General features: G+C 37.9%; 1 protein-coding gene across 2 annotated transcripts in view; it reads right to left on the reverse strand.

The window, feature by feature from the left end:
* LOC126354031 (histone-lysine N-trimethyltransferase SMYD5) overlaps positions 1 to 18,854 on the reverse strand; it is an 84,439-nt gene that overhangs the window by 54,566 nt on the left and 11,019 nt on the right. For both annotated transcript variants that reach the window (XM_050003377.1, XM_050003368.1), the window contains exons 3-4: positions 14,923 to 15,050; positions 9,810 to 9,930 (exon numbers count right to left, since the gene is read on the reverse strand). In XM_050003377.1, the coding sequence (XP_049859334.1) occupies positions 9,810 to 9,930; positions 14,923 to 15,050 (249 nt within the window). The remainder of the gene's footprint in view (positions 1 to 9,809; positions 9,931 to 14,922; positions 15,051 to 18,854) is intronic.

Raw genomic sequence — 18,854 nt, forward strand, 5'->3', positions numbered from 1 at the left:
ACAGTGATAGTTTTCCAAGTAAACAAATTTATCGAGGGCATGTTAGAAGCATAAACAGTAGCCCAATGTGGCACTTGTTCCAGTGCTGCCAGTTATCAGGCTATGCAACTGCTGGAGAGTGTGGTGTGGGATAAAGAGAGAGCACACTGCTGAGACAAAAAAACACATTCTCTCACTCTCTCTGCAGCGATTTACACCTCACCTTCTTATTCGCACACCACAAAAGGCAAATTTCATGGATAAAGTCAAGTTCAGCTGGAGTCACCAGTTCACAACCCAATAATGGTCTACATTTTGTGCAAACAAGATTTTTATATATATATATTTATATATATATATATATATATATATATATATATATATGAATGTGTGGTGTCTGTTCTTTTGGACATGTCTGAAAGAACAGACACCACATGGCCTCTGCAGCTGTGATACATTGTTAAGCACAATGACGTTGGAGGAGGGGAGAAAGGAAAGGAAAGGTGGGAATGGAGGAAATTGACAGGGACAGCAGATAGGTGGTGCTCGGTGGGAATGTGGGTCAGCTGTGAGGTGTGCCAAGATTGTTCTCGCAGTTGTGATAACTTTCTGTCCCCAATGGCACAGTAATGCACCTGCCTAGTAGGCAGGAGATCTTGGGTTCAAATCATGGTCCTGTACACATTTTTGCTCGTCACTGCTTATTCCACATAACATCTCACATGTCATATGCATCGGTACATTACACAGAATCAGCAGCAACGAGTGAAAATGTGCACAGGACCAAGATTCAAACCCCAGATCTCCTCCTTACTAGGGAGGTGTGTTAACCACTGTACCATCTGGGATACAGTGTTATCACAACTGTGTGCACTATCTCAGCACACCTCACGGCCGACACACATTCCCACTGAGCACCACCTACTCTCAAGTCCCTGTCCATTCCCTCCATTCTTTCTGACATGTCCAAAAGAACAGGCACCATGCATTCATGTAATCGATTTGGCTAGTTGGGCAATGGATCCACCTTCTTTAGTGTGGATGCACAAGTATGTCTGACCTCCTTCAGAAATCTCAGCGTAGTGAGCATGAGGGAAATGAACAGGGACTGCAGATGTGTGGCGCTCAGTGGGAATATGGGTCAGCTGTGAGGCATGCCGAGTCTGTACAGTTGTGATAACACTTGTCCCTGATGGAACAGTAGTTAATGCACCTGCCCAGTAAGCACGAGATCTAGGGATCAAATCACGGTCCTGTACACATTTTTGCTTGTCGCTGCTTATTCCACTTAACATCTCGATGCACCTGACATCAGTAATCCCTTCCCTTTCCTTTCCTTTCCTTTCTCCCCCCCCCCCCCCCCTCCACCTTCAGTTTATATATATATATATATATATATATATATATATATTAAAAACAAAGATTCCAAGACTTACCAAGCAGGAAAGCGCCGGCAGACAGGCACATGAACAAAACACACAAACACACACACAGAATTACGAGCTTTCGCAACTGGCAGTTGCTTCGTCAGGAAAGAGGGAAGGAGAGGGAAAAATGAAAGGATATGGGTTTTAAGGGAGAGGGTAAGGAGTCATTCCAATCCCGGGAGCGGAAAGACTTCCCTTAGGGGAAAAAAAGGACAGGTGTACACTCGCACACACACACACACACACACACACACACATATCCATCCGCACATACACAGACACAAAACACACAAACACACACACAGAATTACGAGCTTTCGCAACTGGCAGTTGCTTCGTCAGGAAAGAGGGAAGGAGAGGGAAAAATGAAAGGATGTGCTTTCCCGCTTGGTAAGTCTTGGAATCTTTGTTTTTAATATATTTTTCCCATGTGGAAGTTTCTTTCTGTTTTATTTACATCGTCATTAATTTGAACCCAACAATTACGTTTGTTATTGTCTCTGTTGCATTTCGAAATCTTCTCTATCGTCTTACTTTCTCTTTTCGTTTGTACAAGAAGTTCCACTTTGTATTCATCTTCCATTTTTCCGTAATCTACCATACATTTTATCCTGCCTAATTATACTCAATAATATGTAATTTACTTCCAAACCATAACCTAAAATTTTCAACGCTTTCAACATAACCGCTGCTATAAAATCCATTGTTCCAAGTTTACAAACATTTCGTGTAAACTCGTGAATACTATTTCACAGCTTCAGTTCCTTTCACCCATTACACAACCATCTCAGTTTTTTTTTTCCAACAACTTTCGTTTTATTTCCATTCCCGTTTTTCCCACAAAACCGATCATTTTTTAGCAGCTTCCCACAGGTTTACACATTATTATTTCTTCATCAAACAATTGTTAGCCTCATTATCATAACCTGCCAGTACATAACCAGTCCTTTGAATACATTTACACACATATTCTTAGAGATTTTATTCGAAAATTTTTTTCGAATTTTAATTTTTCGCAAATTATTTTTTCGAAACTTTTTTCGAAAAAATTTTTTTGTCGAAATTTTCTTGAATTTCCCCACCCTTTAACGTGATCTGGAGACAACATAACCACCCAACCTTTGCACCCATTGTTGTTCACCAACCTAAGTTCAGCACATGATCAACATAGCTCATCTCAAACCAACACTTTTTCGACTTTTTTCACACCTTTATCTCTCCCTATATAAATCTCTCTTTACTTTCACTTTAACCTCATATTACCCTTTCCACCTACCAATACCATGTCAACCTCACAACATCCCTACAACGACCCCATTAAATTTTATTTACATTCCCTCCGCAAACATGCCTTCACCCTAGCCAGATTACGCTCCCATATTTTATTTACTCAGGCTTGTCTGACATTTGGCATTACTCCCAAAGGCCTCACACTTAAAGTTCCCATCTCTGGCTGCAATCCTTCTTTCCATCAGTCCTTATACCAGTTCCAAACAGCACAATCCATAGCCCTCACCCGCCTAATCCTTCACCTATACATCGACTCGGCCAATGAACACACCCGTCAACTCCTATCCCAAATCAAAGTCCTCAATCTTTCCTCTCCCACATCCACACCGGCTGTACATAGCATCCTCCTACAGGCCAACCGCTAAGCTGCTTGTGTCTGTGTATGTGCGGATGGATATGTGTGTGTGTGTGTGTGCGCGAGTGTACACCTGTCCTTTTTTTCCCCTAAGGGAAGTCTTTCCGCTCCCGGGATTGGAATGACTCCTTACCCTCTCCCTTAAAACCCACATCCTTTCATTTTTCCCTCTCCTTCCCTCTTTCCTGACGAAGCAACTGCCAGTTGCGAAAGCTCGTAATTCTGTGTGTGTGTTTGTGTGTTTTGTTCATGTGCCTGTCTGCCGGCGCTTTCCCGCTTGGTAAGTCTTGGAATCTTTGTTTTTAATATATTTTTCCCATGTGGAAGTTTCTTTCTGTTTTATATATATATATATATATATATATATATATATATATATATATATATATATATATATATATATATATATATATATATAAGATCAACTCAAGGAAATAAGGAAATTGCTGCTGATGCAAGCAATGAGCATAAGTTATAACTGCTTCCAAGAGAATATCTCATTACACACAAATGCTCTCAAGGCTTGAAGTGCAGTAACTACACATTTTTTATCAAATCTCACATAAGCCAGTGTTCACAAGATGATGAGAATTTAACTACTGAATACATCTTCAACTATAAACTGTCCTGGCAAAAGCAATGGTACAGATGGACTGAAATAGTAAGTACATGTATGCCAATCAGCACTTATATCTTTATTAGCTTAGAAAATGCAAATGTATAACTCTGTGCTCCCTGCTCAGATAGTTTTTTCAGCACTGAATAACACTGGCTTTAAAACCTGTGAACTGTTGAAAATTTCATGCACATAGAAAGCCGTCTAAATTCATAGCCAATTATCTACAGTATATACATATGCATCGTACGCTAGCAAACAGCTGAAAGCCCAATGCAGCACCACTATTGGAAACTGTGTGTGTTCCAAGTCAAATCGTACAAGTGGACCAACTACCAACACCAGAGGACCATGATCTTTTACTGCCAAATGATGTATGGTATTCGTCACGGGACTGATAACACTACATTTTGAAAGAGCAGCATTTTAAGTGCAACAACTGACTATTATACAGAGTGTATGAAAAACGATCATCCAATTTAAAAAAAAAAATTGTAACTATTATGTTATTTGAGAGATGTGCATGAAAAACATACTGTTGGAAAGGGCACTCGAGTTTTAGCTGGTTCCTGCAAGGTGGCAGCAATGTGTGCCCACTTCAGTTCTAGTAATAATTGTGAAGGGACAACAGAAAGCGTTTTGTGTTCTACATTTTGCAGTACTAGGTATGATGTGGCTCCTCCTACAGCACAGAGCATTAGGTGATGGCATGAACAATTCCAAGAAACAGAGTGTTTGTGTAAAGGCAAATTGCCGGGCCGTCCCTGAGCATCTGACACACGTCGAACACATCCACGATAGTATCACAAGGAGTCCACAGAAATCCAATCGCCATGCAGTTCAACAGCTCAAAATGCCCCCGATGTCCATCTGGAATGTGTTGTGTTGACGGTTACACATAAAACCAAACAAAATTCAGCTACTGCAAACTCTTTGTGAAGGTGACAAATAACCATCTGTGGAATTCTGTAATTTTGTTATTTGCTAAATGAAGGATGGCAGTTTTCTTCCATGATTAGTGTTTAGTGGCAAGGAAACATTCAATTTGAATGGAAAGGTTAACCATCATAATGTGAGAATATGGGGTACACAACAACCACATGTAGTTGTACAACAACAATCATATAAAGTTGTACAACATGAAAGAGACTCTCCAAAATTTAATGTTTTTTGTGCAGTTTTGCAGGAAAAGGAATATGGTCCATTTTTCTTTGCCAAGAACACTGTTACAGGAAGCACATATCTCAATATGCTTGAGAACTTTCTTTTCCCACAGTTGGAGACTGATTCAAACAGCTTCATTTACCAACAGGCTGGGGTACTGCCACACTGGCATCTGCAAGTGTGGGAATTTTTAAATCAAAGGATTACCGAACAATAGATCAGCTGCGCTGGACCAAATGATTCAGCCTTACATTACTGGTCTACAAGGTGACTGTACCTGACTGTAAGTAATTATTTCATGTGGGATTTTATAAAAGACTCTGTTTGTGAGCCTCCATTACCAACAACAATGAATGAACTGAGACATTGCAAACAGCAGCTGTGGAAGCTGTAACTCAAGACATGCTCGTAGTGGTATGTGAACAATTTAAATACCACACTGACATATGTCGAGCATCTCAAGGGGGGCATATTGAACACCTATGAAACAGTATGGAAAAAAAAAAAACTTTTTGAGTTTCCCATTCATCAAAACACAAAATTCGTTGTATGTGTTAATTAGTTTCAGAAATATAGACATGCCAAATTGGATGTTTTTTTTCTTTTTGTACACCCTGTACTGTTTGTTGTTTGTTTTGTTTCCTTTTCTTTGTTTTGTCAGGTATCTGACTATTCCAGTGTGTTTATTGAGGATGACAATGTGTTCCAACAAGCTGTCCACCTGTTCCATGGGAGAACCCATTATTGGACTCAAACAATAAATCAATTTAAACTGGGGTCATGCTTGGACAGAATTACTGTACAAAAATTAGAAATAATGTTTTTTCTTTATGTTGTTGAAATAATTTTGTTAACTTTTCCATTAATAATTTGTTCCAGTGTTTCTTTCCACATCTTTCCTTTGTTGTCCCTTGTTGCCTTATCAATGTTTTAGTTTTGAATTATGTCCTTACACTGGAACAACACAAGTTCTAGCAATATATCTTTCTCACTGTGAACAAATTTGAAGAGTGCAATTTTTTCTGCTTATTTTTATCCATCTTTACAGCACAAATTCCTCAATAATAAATGCTTTGCAACTATGATGTACAAGTCAAGTTATAAATATACAGCTGCAAGTCATTTCTAGGCATATATATTTAAGGTTACAACAATACACTTTATACATAAGTATTTATATAACACACTTACTTCATAAATTTAAATATTCTTCAATGGATTTAAAGCAGTGATGCTGTAAATATGACTTTAGAGATTTTCCAAAGATATTGACCTCAGCAACAGCTTTTATGTTTTCAGGAAGTTTGTTATAAAGCTTAACTCCCATGTGAAAAGCACCTTTTTGGCACACAGCTGTGCTGATTTGAGTTATATGTAACTTTCTGTTTTGTCTGGTAAAATGATCATGTATATCACAGTATTTTTGCAGTCTGCAGCCCTTACCTATCACATTTAATTTAAAGGACAAAAGGGTTTCTACAATGTATACAGATGTTAATGGAGGAATACCATATTTCTTAAACAGAGGTTTACAAGAGTCTCTATGCTGGCACCCAAACAAGATTCTAATGGCCCTTTTTTGTAGTTCAAAAGTACAGTTAGCTGTTTTAGAGTTTCCCCAGAAGGTGACCCCATATCTAAGACAAGAATGAAAGTAGGCATGATATGCATTCATTACTGTTTTCTCACTACAGCATGATTTTAATGAGCAAAGAAGGTTACATGTTTTGCTTGGTTCTGCATTGAGATATTCAATAAGCTCATTCCATCTGACGTTGCTCTGCACCCAAAGTCCTAAGAATTTGGTTTCAGTATTGTTACCAACTGGTTCATCATTGATAAAGACTGATGGGATAAACATGTCCTTGTTAGGAACATTGTAGAATTTTAGTGCAATGGTTTTTTTTACTGTTTATTACAAGCTGATTACTCTGTGCCCAGCTGCTAAGTTGTTTCGTGACCATGTTTGTTGCCAGCTGTAACTGTTCATTGTTCTCTCCTTTTAGTAGAAGTGTGGTGTCATCTGCAACTATGATTGTTTTATCAGCATTTAAGTTTAGATCATTTATGTACAGAAGGGATCCCATTACTGATTCTGGGGGTAGACAACATTTAATTTGTGTATAGTCAGATAAGTGTTCAGTTACAGTATTTAGTTCAATATTTGTGTGCTTGATGCACACTGTCTGCTTATGATTACCCAGGAAGGAACTGATCCATTTGTTGGACAGACCTCGACTACCATATCTTTCAAGCTTTGATAGCAGAATTTTATGATCCACCATTTCAAAAGCTTTTGACAAGTCAATAAATACTCCTCTTGATTCTTGTTTTATGTCCATCAGGTTTAGGATGGAACTGAGGCACTTGTAAATAGCACTTGTCGTTGACCTCTTATTTCTGAATCCATGTTGTTCATTATATAGGATGCTGTTTTTATTTATAAATTTCAGAAGTTTGTCATACATAACTTTTTCTAGTATCACCAATGCCTGCAATCTTGGAATTTTTGACTCCTTTTATTGCTTTATCTACTTCATCTTGTGAAACAGAACTGATGTACAGTGATCCTATACATTTACTTATTTTATATTCAAACATGGAACACGTCAGCCTCAGTTGCAAATAGAAATCAATCTTCACCTAGGTTTCAGCCAAAATAATTTGGCCTTCTTCATAAGCTATTGACAGTAAACTTTGGCATGCAATAGTTTAGTGTTAATAGCTTCTGAAGAAGGCCAAATTATTTTGGCTGAAACCTTGGTAAAGACTGGTTTCTATTTTCAAATAGGCTGACATATTATATGTTTAATTATCACAGTTGCTGATGGGGCTGCAAGATGTTAAACATTCTTTATTTTATATTCATTTGCCTGGGTGCTCTTAAAATTTGACTGTAACAAATTATCAGCAACACCTGTGAAAAATTTGTTAACTGTGTTGGATATTTATAAGGGATTTGTTAGTTTTTTTATTTTTATGTGATAGTGTTATATTTTTGCAGGACTGTATTCTCCATATTCTTTTTTTTATAACACTCCACACAGCCTTCGACTTATTAGCAGAATTATAAATGAATTCATCATTATGCATTATTTTTACTGCATTTATTACTTTTCTTGATATTTTGGAGTATTTTTATAGTATGTGCATACTTTAGATGAGGAATTTTTTTAGCTACATATTTCATGAAGTAGTCTTTTCTTCTGGCATTAAACCCTTACTCGCCTTGTGAACCAGCTGTTTGTTCTAGAGTTCCACCGTATGGTTAATGTTTTCAGTGGGAATGCAATTTCAAAGAAATGGGCTAATCTATCAATGAAGGTATTGAATTTTTTATTCACATCATTCATTTTGTACACTTCTGACCTTTTCCTTCTGTAATAAGTTTTTGAAGTAGCTTACATTATCCTGATTATAGCTTCAACATGCGGTTCTGAAAGATATGTTGTTAATAATACTGCCTTGTACTTTTATGCTTAATATCTGAGCAAGATGGTCACCAAAACTTGCATTGACAATTTTTAGTGAGGTGTTGTGTAAACTCTTCTTGACTGGAAACTGATCTAGAGCCATTTGGCAAGTTCCTTTTAGTTGGGTAGTGGCTTTTACTTCAGCCTTTAAATTATAGGATGATGCACGGTTCAAAAGTGTCTCCCTATTTTCACTATTTGTGAGGAAATCAATATTGAAGTCACCACATATTATCATCTCACAATCCATTTGATTTACTTTATTTAGCAATGACTCCATTTTGTTTAAGAAAAGTTCAGAATTTCCAGATGGTGATAAGTAAACTGTAGCAATAACCAGGTTGAACTGAGTAATTATTACAGCTGCAATTTCATAACCCTTTTCGACATTTGTTCTAGTTAAGTCAGGTAGGGTAATAAAATCTACATAATCCTTTTTGTAGATTGCTACCCCACCCTGCTAGGTGTTGTTCCTGCAGTAGCAAGCAGCCAAAATGAATTTGTTCATTTTCATATTATGGATTAATTCTAGGTTACGCCAGTGCTCAGAAATGCATAACACAGAGAGATCGTTAAGTTCATCTGCATTTCATCGATCTTATTGTGCAGGGATTGCACATTATGGTGATAAATTTTTAGATCAGGCGTATTCACAATTTGGTAATTGGGAATCATATTTACAGCATCACACACCTTTAGTTTAAATTAGGAACGTTAGCAGTGTTGTATTTTCATCTTCTTTCTGGTTCATTTTGCTTTCCTCACTGTTGTTGGAAGGATGTCCAGGAAGCTGATAGATTTTTCTATTCCTTAGAAGTCTTTCTTTAATTATTTCACTAACACAATCATAAACAAATCTTTCAGAGTTCAAATGCATTCCATGCTTCGTGTGTTAGGCATGCCTATAGCTAATTTAGATCTACACTGAACTTGCTCATTGGTCAACATTAGGTCATACACAACGAAGAAAATTGGTGGACTTGGATCATTTTCTGAACTAAGGTCAAAATCTCTTTCCAGTCAATGAAGCTTACATACCTATCCCTAAGAATAAAAAGTAATATTTATTCCAGATCTTTCGTACCTCACAATTAGTGCATTAAAATCTTATTACCTGACTTTAATGATTATGAAAAACATCTCATTGATTCAGAGTCTTCTAAAATGACATTTCATTAACGGAACTGTGCAAACACAAAATGAAGTTTACAAATGTTTATGGTAACATACAATAAACATGTTCAATTCAATATATAATGGTGGGGAATCCATTATCCCTAACAGGTTCAGTTGCTTTTTCCTTTCACTAAATTGTGTAAGCTGTCTCTTTTCTTTCACGAAAAGTATCTAAGTTAACTTTCAAAATATGCACAATTTTTTCAACTTTCAGTAAAAACACATTCAGCAGAAAGCTTTTCAAAAGATAATCATTTTATTGGCACAAAAATTAACTGAAGATTCAGGTGCTATGATGTGTGCTTTACAACCAAAATGTAGTAACTTACCTTGCAAACTGAGCACTCAGTATGGGTATCTTTCTTTGTTGGACAACACTCTGGATGTGGTAGAACAATATCATTTTTTGTAGAAAGTCTTCGAACATTCTCTTCAGCACCTTCCAGTGGCCTAGAAGTAACCATAATGACCTTCATTAAGAGTTAATGTAGCTATATATTTTGTGGAGAACGTTTCTTGCTTAGCTCATTTACAGTGTATTTGCTAACAGTATCCTATGCTGATGATCTTTTCTCTATCCTTCCAATAGAATGATACTGTTCCCAATTTATTTTGCTGTTACATTCTGGTAGATCTAATACTTCCTTTTTTACTTTTGTCATTTTTAATTTTTGGGTTATGCATCCCCTGTCACAATACTGACACATGCTGCTAGTTTTCTTCATTTATAGGTTTCTCAACCAATTATGATATGGCCACCCCACAGACATAACATTGAATAATGCAAAATCATGGTCACATGCAAATGTACGAGGTGTATTCGAACAGTACTGAACCTTCTTCTTTCAAATAGAAACCAATGAAGAGTGGGAGACTTTCTTCGATGAAGATGTGGTCAGGGACATTCATGTACAGTTGTGAATTTTTTCCTGCTAGCAGAAAGCATTAGTTGCTGATGACAGCCAATGAGTGAGGACACATAGTGAGTACTTGTGGGAGTACAGCAAGGGGTAAAATGGGGACACAGACTGAGCAGAAATATTGCGTCAACTATTGTCAAAAGCTTGGTGATCTCAAAGTGGAAACCACTTGCCAGAGTCAACAGGATTTTGAGGATGATGCAATGAGCAACTTACGGATAAAGAAGTACTACAACTGCTTCAAAGATGACCACACACCAGTGGACAGCAAACCGCATTCACACAGATAGTCAACAAGCCCAAATGACATAATTGATCAAGTACAGACTTCAACTATGAAAGACCATCTTATCATAATACACAAAACTGTGAACAAGATAGGTGTAAGCCTTGGATCAATATACTTAATTTTGAATGACTCTTTGTCCATAAGGAGAATATGTGCAAAATTCATACTGAAACTGCTGACAATGGAGAAAGCACAATGCTGTCTGGTAATTATACAGAACATGCTGGACAATGCAGACAGTAACCCCAACTTTCTGAACACCACGATCACAGGTGGTGAGATTTAGGCTTATGGGTACAACGCAGAAACCAAGATGTAGTCATCATAGAGGAAATATCTGACATCCTCAAGGCCAAAAGGAGGACACCAGGTCCATAGCAATGTTAAGGCCATGTTGACCATTTTCTTTGACTCTCATGGGTGGCCCATCCTGTGTGTGCACCCCAAAACCAGACCATCAGAAAGGAATGCTACCAGGAGGGCCTTCATCACCTTTGTTACGCCATGTGATGCGAATCACCAGCTTTGTAGGCAGAAGAAACTTAGCAGTTTCATTATGATAACACATCCACCCATTCTGTGCACCAGATTCTGATTTTCCATGCTAAGCACAGCATTTCTGCAATTTGCCAGGCTCCCTTCTTCCCCACCATGGCTCTGCATGACTTTTGGGTACTTCCCAGACTCAAAATGCCCCTGAAAGTAATGGGATTTGAGTCAGGAGAAGATATCATGCAGAATGTGTTGACCTGGCTAATCACCATTCCAAGAGGTGCATTCCAGAAATTTTTCCGACAACAGAGGGAGCACTAGGAGAAGTGTGTGCATTCTGAAAGAGACTACTTTGAAGGAGATTAGGGTTCTGTACCTACAGATCAATAAATGTAATTCTGCCAACTACAGATTTGATATTTTTTAACATACTTCACAAGCTGACAGAGAGCTAAAACTTCAAGAAAAACATTAAAATCATTGTTCGCAATAGTGGACAAAGTATTTCAGCAGAAAGAAGAAAATGTTAGAGCTTTAAAGTCATGAAACTGTTTTCTCTCCAGAGATTGATTTGAATACTAAGGAGCCATCAGCCTCCTTTGACTAGGCTACATGCCCACCCAGCCAATTTATTATGGAATCATAACAATAGTACAACCTGGAATTTTCCACATACACATTGCTTTACCTTCCCACATCAAACAAATATAAAAATATCCCTTCTTGACTCAATATTATATACAAGGGGTACATGATGTCTGTTCTAAGTAGTCCTGTCAATATAACTCAAGATAGGAGAGGAGAACATACGTAATGGCATAATAGCTCACATCAAAGCTACTGTAATACATTCCATGGCCCCCAAAGGACCAGTACTGCTTTACATCAATGAGATATCACTTCAGTGATTTCAATGGCATTATTTATTATAAGACAGAAATGCTTGCAATTTCATTGATGTATCGTCCTTCAGGACAGAAGCTACTGTGTACAATTTCCTCCAAGAACAAAACAGGAGAGTATAAAATTGGGTGCATTGTTATCCCCTCAGCAGATGTAGTTCAGGTTTACATAATTATGCTATGTGGAAGTGATGATTTCTTCTTCTTTGTATGACTATGGACTTTATAAGACTACTGCTGATAAACAGATAGCCTCGTAGTCTCGCACTCATCCTGTTTCCCTTCTTATGCAGTGGTATGAACAACTTAGTTCTTCCATTCATCTGGGAAACTATTCTCCTACCACTCTCTCTGGAATGGCTTAGGAATCCTTCACCACCTCTGCTCCACCATACTTGATTATTTCTGGAGCTATTCCATCAGGTCCTGCAGCCTTCCCTATTCTAACATGGTCAACCACCATTTCCACAGTCTCATGTTCTTTTACCTCTGCTTCCATTTCTTGGTCTTTCATAGTTTCATAGTGTCAGACAATAATTCCTTCTTTGTGTACTCCCTCTGGATTTTTTAAAAACTTTTCTTCATAGTGTCTTCTCTACAACTCAAGCACCACCGGTTTCTCTGACACGAGCTTACTCTCGCCCTTAATTGTCCTTGTTTGCTTCCCATATTCCCCTCTTAGTACTTGTCTGGTTTTCCAGAAGATCTTTGTGTTACCCTGTCCTCAACCATGTTTCCAAATTCCTCCCAAGATTTCCATTTAGCTTCCTTCACTACAAATTCCACTCCATTCCTTCTTTCCCTATACTTCAACCTGTCTTCTCCAAATGAGATTTTATGTACCTTTTCCAAGTTTCTGTCTTATCCTTCACCACCTGCTTCACTTCCACATTCCACAAACTTGCTCTTTTCTTCCTCGTATCTACTACCACCTTCCCACATACATCTTCTACTGACTGTAGTAAGACTTGTATCAACACAAGCCACTTTAATATTGCCATCTTATTAGTTTTACTTAGCAGCCTTGTCATCACCAATTCTGCATACTGATCCTTTTTCTTTTCCTTCTGAAATTCTTCAGTTTAATCAACTTGAATTCTTTGTTTTAGGTTTAGCTGGTTTCCTGAACCCAGTGTCCATCACCAACAGTCTATGATCTGCATCAAGTGCTACTCCTCATACAACCTTCACATCCATGATGTAATTCTGTATACCCTATGGATATATAAAGTAATCGATAATGCTTTATTTTTTACATTCTGATTCAGAGGTAGTATTGTGGACTTGTTTGTGAGGGAAAAAAAGGAATTAGCCAGTTGGTTTTCCATGCACATTTCTATCAGACACCTACCTCTATTGTTTTGGGTTCTCTCTCCACCATGGCTACCCATGCTACCACATGCTAATCTTTGGTCCTGAGCAATTCTACCACTAAAATCTCCTCCTATTATTAATTGATGTCTTCTGGCTCTCTCTTTGTCCACATTCTGTTGTAGCTGTGGACAGAATTATTCTTTATCTAGTATATTGGAACCTTTGAGAGAGTTCCCAAAGGAGGAAAGACTAGCTAGGTGATAGCCTCAGCCCCTTACTCTTTCACGTCTTCCTAGATGAAATAACAAAAACACGCAAGAGGTGAAGTCAAAGAACAAAGCTTTGAATGTGAAGACTACAACCAGTCTAACTACAAACATTGCTTTATGCAGGTGATATACTATTGCTGGCTGAAACACCAGAAAAACTTCAGTAGGCTGTAGTGGAATAATACAAAACACTGATGAGAAGGGGAATGATAATGAATGCAGACAAAAGCAGAGCAATATGAGTTTCAAAACAGAACAGGCAGGAAGAACAACTCAATATACTCTGTAATGGAAAGCCTCTTGGAAAAGTAGACAGTTTTGAATATCTTGGAGCCATACTACATAGTTAAGGAAGAACAGAACAAAGCAGTCTCAGAATATTAACAGATGAATCACAGAAGAGTAGGGAAGAAAGAGGTATGCATGAAAAACTAAAATGTAAATTTATAGTGCATTATGGCATCAGTTACAGTGTATGGCATGGAAAGCCTGCCACTACTAGGATTAATGTCATAGAAATGAAGTTCATGAGGGGAGCAGTAAGGAAGACCAGAAGAGACAGAGTTAGCAGTGAAATAATATGAGAAGAGGCTAGGCAGAAGAAAGCAATGCATCTGGCGGTTGAGGAGCATCGGTTAAGATGATACAGGTGTTTAAGAGAATGGGAGAGGAAAGAAAAGCTATACAAGTATTTCAAATGTGTGAACAGGGAACTGGATGAGGGAGACCCCCCCAAACCACATGAGAAGACAGGGTCAAGAAACTGGGACAAAGGTGTTGAAAAACAATTACAGAAATGAAAAGATTGTCTGAGGCTACAGAGGAATGGAAGAAATGGATGTAATGAAGCAACCCCAATGCTTGGAAGTATAAGGGAATCAAAAACGAAAGAAGATAAAGCAACATCATAGCAAACAGAACACCCTTTCATCTGCAACTTTTTCCTGTACAATGGCTGACGTCTGTTTCTTTCTACTTCTTCTTATTTTGATCTTTGAATGAGCAACCAGCCACTCATTCATTAATGTTACAAAAATAAGCACTGAAAATAAAGCTCTTTAAAATAGTTTCATACACAGATACAACAAGTTTCTGCACTGCAGTTTCTAGTTTCATGTAAGATAAAAAATTAAGATGCACTGTAGAGCAAATGATTATACTTTACTTTTTCATCTTGGATAACCTTATCTAGCACAAATTATTTAGTTATTCAAACAATAAAGTGTTAATTCCTACATGTGAATTGTTAGTCTCACCTCATGCAATATCCACATGCAAGATATCCATATGACGCATTCCAAGCAAACTGGCAACAAACTAGGGGTCTTTCCTGAAATAATATATCCCCTTTCTTGAAATGTTTTGTAGCAAACAATCCCTTTCCCTGTAACAAAAACAACATTGAAAATCTGTAGAAGTGTAAAATTAAGATACAAAATGGTCAGCGTAAATATGTATTTGCTAACTGTTTCATTACTTCCAGGTACTTAGACTGTTATGAAACACCCATTTTAATAGTACAGTTCTGTGGTGCTATTTGAATACTTTGGATTTAAGTGTTTGATTTTAGTCAGAACGTCATTCAGTCTTGTCTACTGATCGTACACAACGCACTGTTTACCAATTTTCTGATTTTGTCTTTTTGTAGTTGACACTGATGATGGGCATATATTCAACTTACATAGCTTCCACCATTAACATCACACTTAAATTTCTTAAAATTGTTGAAAATATTATTGAATTTTTACCTTCTGTCTTGCAACATCCCCCGCCCCTCTGCCTTTAGCACTTCTTGTGCATCAAAGCTGTAAAAATATAATTTTATGGTGCTGCCTCGTTTAAATTTATATATATGAGGGTCACAAAAAAAAAAAACTATTTTTGTAAAAATGCAGTTTTCATTCTGCATCTGTGAAAAAGTTTTTCAGTGTGTAGATACATCCTTCCCACTTGTTTTCAAACTTCATTCAACCTGTTCGAGTGATTGGTGCTGTCAGAGCATGTCTTCAAGATGGCTGCTACACTTGACGTTTGTCAGAAGCAACGTGCCATCACAGAATTTCTGTGCTGTGAAATCGAGACGGTGGGAAACATCCACAAGAGGTTGAAAAAGGTGTATGGAGATGCTGCTGTCTAAAGCGAGCAAGCCAATATTGAGGATTGTCCTCGCAGCGGCAAGACAATGTGCAGGGAGTTAACAAATTGGTGACTACTGACAGACGCACCACAGTGAACAAATTGTCAAGCTACGTTGGGATAGGGGAAGGAAGTGCTTGTAGAATACTGAAAGTGTTGGCGTTACAAAAGGTTTGTGCCAGGTGGGTTCCCAGGATGTTGACAGTGGCTCACAAAGAAACAAGAAAAATGGTATGCAGCAAACATTTGGAACAGTACGAGAATGGTGGAGATGAATTTCTCAGAAGAACTGCGACAGTTGACGAAACATGGCTCCATAATTTTTGACCAGAGATGAAGAGACTATCAATGGAGTTGCATCATGCAAATTCACCCTAGGAGGGGGGGGGGGGGGGGATCAAAACCACTCCTTCTGTTGGAAAAGTTACGGCTATGGTGTTTTTCGATTCTGAAGGACTCTTTCTTGTGGACATCATGCCAAGTGAAACCATCATAAATTCTGATGCATATGTGATGACTCTGAAGAAACTTCAAGCTCGACTGAGTCGCGTTCGACCGCATTGGCAAAAGCATGATGTTTTGCTGTTGCACGACAATGCCCGGCCACATGTCAGTCAAAAAACCATGGAAGCGATCACGAAACTCGGATGGACAACACTGAAACACCGGCCTTACAGTCCTGAACTGGTTCTGTGTGACTATCGTCTCTTTGTAAAACTGGAAGAATCTCTTTGTGGAACAATGTTTGAAGATGATGACTCCCTTGTGCACTCTGCCAAACAGTGGCTCCAAGAGGTTGGTCCAGAATTTTATCATGTGGGTATACAGGCGCTGGTTCCAAGATGGCATAAGGCAGTTGAGGGGGATGGAAATTATATGGAGAAATGAAAATATTGTTCCTAAAGGCTTTATCTACACACTGTAAAACTTTCAAACATGTAGAATAAAAGATGAATTAAAAAAAAATAGTGTGCATTTCTTTTGGAGTGACTGTCGTACATCTCTTCCATTAGGCAGTCATCTCCAGATACGGTTACATTTGGTGTCAATCTGTTGTGTGGCACTGTTGTAGATTTTCTTAGGAAGAGGATAGTAAAGCTGAGGATCATCGGATGTGGTATTTAATTATTGGTCCAGAATATGGGCTAGTAGAGACTATGTCACTGAAAATAGAACTACCCATATCTTTGTAGAAGGAACCAATCCATCTTTTCCCTTATACGACTTGGGAAACACACACAAAAATTAAACAAAGTGGTCAGAGACTTCCTAATATTAATGCTTGAACTGTAAAATAGAAAGTGGCCACTTTCTGAGTTAAGTTTTCTTACACCTGAGATAAAAATCACCCATGCAATCTTTGCCCCTTTCACCATCAACTACACACATTTCTTAAAAATAGATAGTATAATTATTTTTTTAATTCATGGATGACCGTATTGCAGTTACCATCTACATCTATACTTTGCAAACCACTGATAAGTGCATGGCAGATGGTGCACCATACTGTATAAGATCTTTTCCTGTTCCATCCATGTATGGAGTGCAGGAAGAATGACTGTTTAACTGCCTCTGTGGATGTTGTAATTTATCTAATCCTGTCTTCACAATCCCTATGGGAGTTATCTGTACAGGTTTGTGTTATATTCCTAGAAATCATCATTTAAAACCTGTTCTTGAAAAAGTTTGAGTATATCTTCAACTGTCTGCTGGTTCAGTCCCGTTAACATCTCTGTAACATTCTCCCACTGGTCAAACAAACCTGGCCACACTTGCTGCTCTTCTCTGTATAAGCCCAGTACTCCCTGTTAGTCCCATCTGGTACAGGTTTCACACACTTGAGCAATATTCTAAGATGGGTTGCATGAATGATTTGTGACCAGTCTGCTTTGTAGACTGATTACATTCTTTCCTTGTAGCCTACCAATTAAACCAAAGTTTGCTACATGCTTTATACCCACGACTGAGCCTTTGTGGTCATTGATAATTCCATTTCATGTCCCTAAAAATTGTTCCACACAGATAATCCAACTGATTGTCATTAATACTGTTGTTACAAGACACTAAATTTTCTCTGTTTTGTGGAGGACAACGTTTTATATTTCCGATCATTTAAAGCAGTCTGCCAACTGTGCTCCACGATGAAATTTTATTAAAACCTGACTGACTATTTGTGCTACTGCTTTTCGGACTGTATTTCCTTGTAGAGAACTGCATCATCTGCTAAAAGTCTGAGATTATCATTCATATTTTCTGCAAGGTCATTAATATAAAACACGAACAGCAAGCGACCCAACACACTTCTCTGGGGCACAAGTGAAGTTACTACTACATCCAAGATAATGTGCTGTGTCCTCCTTACAAAATATTTCTCAGTCCAGTCACAAATTTCACTTACTACCTCATATGATCACATTTTTCGTAAGTTTAGTTGTGGTACTGAGCCAAATGCTTTTCAGAAATTGAGAAATACTACACCCAATTGACTGCTCTGATCCACAACTTTCAGTATGTCATGTGAGAAAGGTAAGACAGATTTCAAATGAAATGTTTTTGAAATCCATGCTGGTTAGCATAGAGGTCAATTTGTTCTACGTACCTCATTATGTATGAGCTTAGAATATTTTCTAAGATTCTACAATGAATGGACATCAAGGATGTTTGACAGCAGTTTTGTTGATCACTACTGCTATTTTTCTTGTAGACTGATGTGACCTGTGCTTTCTTCCAACTTCTAGGCAAGGTTTTTGTTGCAGCAATCTATGATAGATTACAGTTAACAGAGGGACTAACATAGCTACAAAGTGGGCAAAGAATCCAATATGGATTCCACAAGCTCTGGAGGTTTGTTCAGTTTTAATGATTTCAGGTGTTTCTCAATGCCAATGACACTAATATCTACTTCCCTTATCTTTTCAGTTGTGTGAAACTGATATTGGGCAATGCTCTTGGGTGGTGTTTTATAAAGGAATTTTTGAAAATTAGGTTAAGCATTTCTGCTCTTGTTTTTCTACTCTCAGTTTCAGTTCCTGTCTCACCCATGAGTGTCCGG

This window comes from Schistocerca gregaria, chromosome 1 (assembly GCF_023897955.1).
Source record: "Schistocerca gregaria isolate iqSchGreg1 chromosome 1, iqSchGreg1.2, whole genome shotgun sequence".
Taxonomy (NCBI): Eukaryota; Metazoa; Arthropoda; class Insecta; order Orthoptera; family Acrididae; genus Schistocerca; species Schistocerca gregaria.